Source organism: Fonticula alba (assembly GCF_000388065.1).
Source record: "Fonticula alba strain ATCC 38817 unplaced genomic scaffold supercont2.10, whole genome shotgun sequence".
Taxonomy (NCBI): domain Eukaryota; order Rotosphaerida; family Fonticulaceae; genus Fonticula; species Fonticula alba.
This window is the reverse complement of record NW_009242980.1, coordinates 567,940-575,682: the sequence shown is the minus strand read 5'-3', so window position 1 is coordinate 575,682 and position 7,743 is coordinate 567,940. Positions and strand designations below refer to the sequence as shown.

The 7,743-nt window shown below is 72.4% G+C and overlaps 1 protein-coding gene across 1 annotated transcript; it reads right to left on the bottom strand.

The window, feature by feature from the left end:
* Nucleotides 1–290: 290 nt before the first annotated feature.
* On the bottom strand, nt 291–6,964 carry H696_05412 (serine/threonine protein kinase; the record flags this gene model as incomplete). The annotated part of the gene is made up of 4 exons (XM_009499245.1): nt 291–487; nt 570–1,442; nt 1,530–5,333; nt 5,572–6,964. The coding sequence occupies 4 exons, from the start codon at nt 6,962–6,964 to the stop codon at nt 291–293; spliced, it is 6,267 nt and encodes a 2,088-aa protein (XP_009497520.1).
* Nucleotides 6,965–7,743: the final 779 nt, after the last annotated feature.

The following is a 7,743-nucleotide window of genomic DNA, read 5'->3' as shown; positions in this document are numbered from 1 at the left end:
CCCCCCCCCCCCCCCCCCAACGCCGTGTGCGCGAGTGAGTGTGCATGTCCGTCAGATTGGCCAAGGGCGGCGTAAGCACCGGGGCCTCTTGCCCTGCGAAGGCGGTGTCAGCATCGCGCGGCCGGGCGATTGCGCGCGGGTGGCCAGCCAAGCGTCGGGGACCGGGCGTGGGTATATTCTGGGCCCGCCGCCCGGAGGCGAGGCAGGGCCAGTGTCGGCCAAAGTATGTGCATATAGCTCCGAGGGAGGGAAGGGGGGGGGGGGCGAGAGGGAGAGAGACACGCGCGGGGTCATGGGCTTGGTCCGGCCGTCCCCGGGCAGATGGCCACCATGGCGCACTTCTGCCGCAGGGAGGCGGCCAGCGGCCGGACATGCGGGTTTGCATCCCACGCCAGCTGCAGCAGGTCCGCCAGGGCGGCGGAGGCCGCGACAGCGGGCGGGCGCTCGCCGGCCACAACCGCCGAGGTGATCTCCTCGAAGGAGGATCCTGTGCGCGCGGGGCCCGAGTGGCGGGGTTAGTAGCGGGCCTCGCAGGTGGCGGTGGCGATCGGGGGCAACAGCATACGAACCCTGCCAAGGAACGGCCCGGGCCAGGCACTCCCACAGCATGATGGCCGCGGAGTAGATGTCCGCCGGGAGGAGGAGCTCCGCCTCGAGCGGGCGCCGGCGCTGGAAGGCGGCCAGCACCTCGGGCGCCGCGTACCGCGCCGTCATGGCATTCAGCTCCGGCGCCTGGTTCACCAGGGTGGACGACCGGTCGGTGTTGAGGTTGCGCGAGGTGCCCAGGTCGCCGAGGGCCGCGCGCCAGCCGCCATCCGGGCGCTGGCTGGCAAACACGTTGCCCGGCTTCAGGTCCCGGTGGGCGATCCCCTGCGCGTGCATGGCCTCCAGCCCGGAGGCCCACTGCTGGCAGATGTCCAGGACGGTGCCCTGGTCCAGGGGGACGTCCGAGTGCAGGAGTGTCTGCAGGTCCGTGTCGAAGCGCTCCATGACGATGGCCGGCGGCTGGTCGCTGTAGCCGTACAGCCGGACGACGTTCGGCGCGTCGCGCAGCAGCCACATCAGCGCCACCTCGTTCTGGAAGAGGGTCACCTGCGTGGGGGTCATGCGCGCGGCCTTCAGCTGCTTGATGGCCACGGTGCCCGGGCAGCCCAGCCGGTCGGAGATGCCGGCCCCGACGGCGCGCGCCGCAAAGACCGACGCCTGGGTCCCGGCGCCCAGCGCATCCTCGTTCAGCGGGGCGAAGTCATTCGTGATGCTCACCAGGATGCTGCCCGGGAGCGACAGCTCCAGCATGGTGTTCATCACGGTGGCGTCCTCGTCATCCGGGTCGGCCTTGGCGCCGGGCTTGGCCGCCCGGCGGTACCGCCGCAGCAACACCAGCAGGGCGATCAGAAGCAGCAGCAGGACCAACAGGCCCAAGCCGATGCCCAGACCCAGAGCTATAGCAAGCACGACCGTGTGGGTTAGCCAGGGGAAGCATGTCGGGGCAGAAGCGCAAGGGACCCCCGGAGGGGCAGCGGTCGTACCCAGCAAGCGACGGTTCGCCGGCCCGCCGGAGGAGACACAGTCCCGGCGCTCGGGCCCGGTGCACTCGGGGCAGCTGCCATGGCAGGCGCCGCACGTCCAGGGGGCCGCATCCTGCCGGGCGAAGTACCTCGCGGGGCAGGCCGACACGCAGGCCGCCCCCTCGAGCAGGAAGAGCCCCGCCGCGCACCGGTCGCAGGAGGACACCTCCTGGCAGATGAGGCGCCCATCCGGGCCGGCCGTGCAGCCGCCATGCCCGGCCGGGGGGGCGCAGCTCTCGCAGCCATTCGGGCACGGGAGGCACACCCCGCCCGCGAGGTCCACCGTGAAGCGCACAGGGCAGGAGGACCGGCACGCGCCCGCCTCAAGGTGCAGAAGCCCCCCGGGGCAGCCGGTGCAGAAGTCCTCGAGCCCGCTGCACGTCCGGCACTCGCCGGAGCAGGGGAAGCAGGTGGACATGCCCCCCGGCGCGAACTGGCCATCCGGGCACCGGACCACGCACGCGCCGCCCGACAGGACCAGGCCCCCCGCACAGGCGGTGCACTCGGCCAGGCAGCTGCCCACCGCGTGGCAGGCGGTGCAGCCCGATGGGCAGGGCTGGCATGCTCGGGTGGCGCTGCATTCGAAGGCCCCCGGCGGGCAGGTGTCCACACAGGTGCTGCCGCTGAGCAGGCCGCCCGGGGCGCAGGCCGCGCACTGGTCGGCCTCGGGCCCGGTGCACTCGGCGCAGGTGGCATGGCACGGGGCGCAGACCCGGACGCCGGCCCCGGTATCCAGAGCGAAGTGTTTCGGCGGGCAGCTCGGCACGCAGTTTCCCTCCGGCGAGAGCCATTGGCCCGGTGGGCATAGGGTGCACTCGTTGGCGCCGGGCCCGGTGCACCCGGCGCAGGTGCCGCTGCACGAGAGACAGGAGTCGGCATCCTGGAAGGTGCCGTCCGGGCAGGCGGCGTGGCACCGGCTGCCCACCATGAAGGGCGCGGCCGGGCCGCAGGTGGCACATTGGTCGGCCCCCGGGCCGAAGCAGGTGGCGCAAGAGGCGTGGCAGGTGGCGCACAGGCCGCCCAGGGCCGAGGACCCGGCCGGGCACTGGGCCACGCAGGCCGGGCTGGCCAGCAGCCAGCCCCGCTCGCACAGGGCGCAGGTGGCGGTCGACTCCGGGCAGCTGGCGCAGTGCTCCCCGCAGGGGCTGCACCCGGCGCCCGAGGCATTGTACCCCACCGGGCAGGCCGGCACGCAGCGCATGGGCGACGCCCCGGCCGGCAGGGCCAGCAGATCACCCGGGCAGGCCGGCAGGCACTCGGTGCTCCGGGTCCCGGCGCAACGGTCGCACGACACATGGCAGGGCAGGCACCGCCCGGCCAGGGCGATGTGCTTCGCGGCGCAGTGCTGCATGCAGTCGCCGTCCTGCAGCACACCGCTGACACAGCGCCAGCAGTCCCGGTCCGAGGGGCCGTTGCATGTGGCGCACGCCGCGTCGCACGGCAAGCAGTCGCCGGAGACACGGTCCCGGTACTGCCCTTCGAGGCAGCCCGACACGCAGGCCCCCTGCAGGGGGACCGCCTCGAGCAGCTCCAGCCCAGCGGCACAGGCCGTGCACTGGTCCGCACCGCCGCCGACGCAGGCGGCGCAGCTGACATCGCACGGCTGGCAGGACTCCTGGTCCGGGTACGTCCCGGCAGGGCAGGTGGCCAGGCAGCTGCCATGGCGGTCGATGAAGAGCCCCTGCTCGCAGGCCAGGCACCGGTCGGCCGTGCAGGACGCACAGCCGGCCGGGCACTGGGAGCATGCGCCGGTGGCCCCGGGCGCCGGCGGCCGCCCCGCCGTCCACACATACCCCTGGGTGCATACTTGGCACTGGGTCGAGCTGCCGGCGCAGAGGGCGCAGCTCTCATCGCAGGCGAGGCACCTCTCGCTGCCGCGGTACTCCCCCGGGGCGCATGTGCTGCCACAAAGGGACGCCTGCAGCTGGTCGGCGCTCAAGAACACCAGCCCCGGGCGGCATGTCTGGCAGGCGGCCGGCCCCTGGCAGCTGGCGCAGGAGGCGTCGCACACAAAGCACCGGTCACTTTGGAGGAAGTGCCCCGGCAGGCAGGCCGAGCAGTAGGACTCGGTGGAGCAGGTTTTGCATCCGGCCGAGCAGGGCAGGCAGAGCTTCATGCGATTGGGCCAGTACCGCTCCGGGCAATGCTCCAGGCAGAGGGCCGGGCTGGTGGCCATGGCCGTCCGGCACATGGTGCAGCCCTCCGGCCCGGGGCGATTGCACTCCAGGCAGGCCGGGTGGCAGGGGGCGCAGTCTGGCAGCAGGGTGCCCACCGCGCAGGTGGGCACTTCGACCGACAGCGCGTGCACATGCCGCTGCTGGTGCAGGGTCAGCAGGAAGTGCGACTGCGTGGCATGGTTCAGGGTCAGCGACGGCATGGGCAGCAGGTTCAGCTGGTCCAGGTGCTGGAGCCCGGGCGAGGGGATGTCGAAAAAGCGGGCCGGCAGGAGCCAGCACAGCCCGGAGGGGCTGGGGGACCGGCACTCCAGCAGGGCGATGCCCATGTGCCGGGCAGTCAGGAGGATCAGCGCGCCGGGGGTGCTTGCGTGCTCGAGCGGCACGGCCAGGATGCGGTGCGGCGTATGGGCCGGGAGGGCGCCCGGCAGGAGGCCCAGCACTTCCAGATGCCCCGGCACATCGGTGGTCCGCTGGTGGGGCACCCACCCCATGGGCAGGTGCAGGGCGTGCCAGCTGGCCGGGGCCGATGTGTCGCGCGGCGACTCGGCCAGGAAGGACAGGAACACCTCGCTCAGGCGCGAGGTGCGCCGGGTTGGCAGGGCCAGGGGAACGGCATTGGAGGGGATGCCGGGCACCGGGTCCCGAGTCAGGCCCATGGCCAGGGGGGTGATGGCCCGCGGGTCGGCCGCCTTGAAGAGGGCCAGCGGCGCGGTCGTGGCCCAGGCGCCGCCCTGGTCCGGGTCCCGGGCCAGGGCCCGGACCAGCCACGGGGCCAGCTGGTCCAGGGGGGAGGTCTGCACCAGGGCCGGGTGGCCGTGCGACCCCGGCAGCGGCAGCACATGCACCCTCTGGCCGGCATCCACCGTGGCCAGGAAGACGCCGGCCGGCGTGCCGACCGTGACCGACTGGTGGTCCAGCCCGCGGAGGGTGTGGCAGCGAGCGTCGCCCGGGATGGGCAGCACCTCGACGAGCTGGGGGTCCGCTTGGCAGGAGTCCCCGGCGGGTGGCAGGGGCAGGAGACAGAGCACGCGCCGAGTCACCAGCCGGCCGGATGCCTGGCACATGAACATCTGCAGGTACGACTGGCTGAGGACCTCCGAGTAGAGCATCAGCTCGGCGTATGCCACCACCGGCTCGGCTCCGAACAGGTCCGCCGGCATGAGGGCCCCGTCGATCGGATGGACGCCCTGCTGCAGGACATAGTCCCCGGCCAGCCAGGCGGCCGACCGGGTGGACAGGAAGCCGAGGAGGTTGTCCTCCACCATCACCTTGCTGTCGCGCGAAAGCACCAGCAGGTGGCCCGTAAGCAGGTCCAGGCGAAGCCAGCTCCGGGCCAGGAACCGCAGCTCCGCGCCCGTGTCAAAGGGCAGGGTCATCGGCTGGAGATGCAGATTCCGGAAGTGGCCAGGCTGTTGCGGGACGCAGCGCCGGCTGCCGGCGGCGACCTGGAACCCGGGCGAACACTGGTCCAGGCATTGCGTCGTGTCGCTTTCGAAGTTGTCCTCCAGGAGAAGGCGGTCGCCCACGCAGAGCAGGCACCGGCCGCCGTGGCAGGTCTCACAGCCGGGCGGGCAGCCCGAGCAGATGGCTGCGCCGGAGGGGGGAGGGGGGGGGGGCAGGGGCGAGGCGCGGCACAGGATGAGCCGAGCCCGATGCGCGGCGTCAGTGGCCAATCCAGGCAGCATGGCGAGTGGCCGGTGCGCACGCTGCGAGTCGGCGGGTCGGGGGGAGGAGAGGAGCATGCAAGAAAGGAAGACCCCGGCCTGGGGTGTAGGGGGGGGGGAGGCACACATGCAGGGGCCCCGGTACCACCGGGAGATGCGTACCGGGGGAGCTCCAGCCGGTGGGAGCCTCATTTCCACTTTGGCAGCCGGCACACAGGAGCCCCGGGGCGATGAAGGGCGAAAGGGCCCGACCGGTGGCGCAGGCAAATCCCCGATCACCGGGCGCAGGCGGCCCCTGGCCGCTGTTGCAGGTGACGGTCACATCGGAGTCGCAGCCAAAGTGCGGCGACTGCATGTAGCCATGGGCCCCGGCGAGCACCAGCCACTGGAGGCCATGCGAGCCGAGTTTCACCTCGCGCAGCAGGAGGCCGGTTTGGCTGGCCACCGTCCCGGGGAGGACCATGCGCTTCCAGGACACCGGCTGGCCGGAGGGCAGGACGTCCAGCCGCCAGAGAGCCTCCTGGGAGGGGTCATGCACGGCCAGCCAATGGTGGGGAGTCTTGCTGGGCAGCTGGCCGGCCGGCGGCCCGAGGATGGTGGCCGCCGCGGAAACACCTCCGCCCGGGAGGAGAACATACCTGTGGGGGCTGCAGATGCCGGTGGTGACATCATAGCAGAGGTCCAGGCGGCCGTTTTCAAAGAGTAAGGCCATGTCCAGCGAGGGGGCAGCCGCGGTCAGGTGCAGGAGGGCCACATGGCGGATGCGGTCCAGCGGCCCTTGCTGGAGGATGCTTACATCCCTCAGGGGCTGGTCCCATTGGAGGAAGGCCCCGGCCAGGTGGTTGGGACTCCAGAAGAGGAAGCTTCCATCCGGGCCGGCGGTGGCCCCGACCGGGGCGGCATCCCCCGGAGCAAGGGCCACCAGGGTGTGTGAATCCATGTCGGCCGGCTCCCAGCGGGTGAGAAGCACCTCCCGGCTGTCGGGGAAGTACATGAGCACCATGAGCAGCGTCGGGCTTCGGGCCGTGGCTGCCAGCACCCGGATCGGGACGCCGAAGTCGAACTCCATCTTGGTGGGGCCGGTGGCGAAGTTGAAGACCCCGGTTTCCGGGACGTACGAGGCCAGGGCGGGCCCCTGCGGCGTGGGGACCACAAGAGCCACGGCGCCGGGCCCAGCGACAAGGCTCGCCATGCCGACGGTGCTATGGGGCTCGGCCGACACGAGGCTGCCGATGCGCATGTCGGCATTCGGGCTGGCTGCCACATCCTGCATGGCATACAGCCGGCCATGGGCGGTGCTGGAGAAGACCCCCGACATGGGGAGCTCGGTGGAGAAGAACTTGCCGAACATGTGCCCCGGCTGGTCGGCCCACTGCGACAGAGGCAGGAGCGTTTGGTGGAAGTAGATGGGCGCCGCCTCCGGCAGGGGGGTCTCACGGTCCCATGCCCGGAGGGGTGCCCCCGGTGGCGGGGCCGCCCGGCCAGCCAGCGGCCCGGCGGCCAGCCACGCCCCGAGAAGAGCCCATACCAGCCTCAGCCGGCCGAGCGACCGCATGGCACCGGACCGGGAGCGGGGCGTGGAAAAAGAGCGAGAGGGAGGGCGAGGGGAGGGGAGATTGCGTGCGCGTGTGTGTGTGTGTGTGTGTGCGTGTGCGTGTGTGTGTGTGGCTGATCCGGAGGGAGGAGGGCGCGACGGGGGAAAATGCCGGCGGCGAAAAGGCGAGCGAGGAGGGGCGGGGAGGGGCTATGTCCTTGCGTGGCTGGCCGGGTGCGCTCCCGCTGGCAGGCCGGCCGAAAGATCGCCCCCGGCCCCTGGTCCGAACGGGCGGACGCGCGTACACCTCCTGTCTGGGGCGCGGCCGTTTCCGTCCTCATGCGTATGCGGGGGCGCCTCTTTGGACCGCGATCTCGAACCGGCGGCAGCCCGGCGCCCGACGCGGGGCCCCTTTCCGCCATTATCCCCCCTGGCCTGGTTGTGGGCCTCCTGTTCGCGAGCCGGATGGCCTGGGGCTTGGCGCGCTGCCTCCAGCGGCGGGCGGGGGGGGGGGGGGGGCTCGGGTCGCGGGCGGCGTCGATGAACATGGCCAAGCCGGCGTCGGGGGGCCCACCGCGGAAGGCGGCCACGGGGCAGCGAGGAGGACTCGGCACACGGAAGCCACTCGCAGCCGGACGCGTGGCGGCAACCCTGGTAGGACGTCGGCGGGGAGGGCGACTGGCTCGGGACCCCGCCAGCCAAAACGGGGGGGAGGCCGGGCACCGGATGCCGGCACTTGCATCATCGGGGGCGGCGGGTTTTCTGCCTGTCGCGAGCTCGCTCTCGCTCCGGGCCGGGGA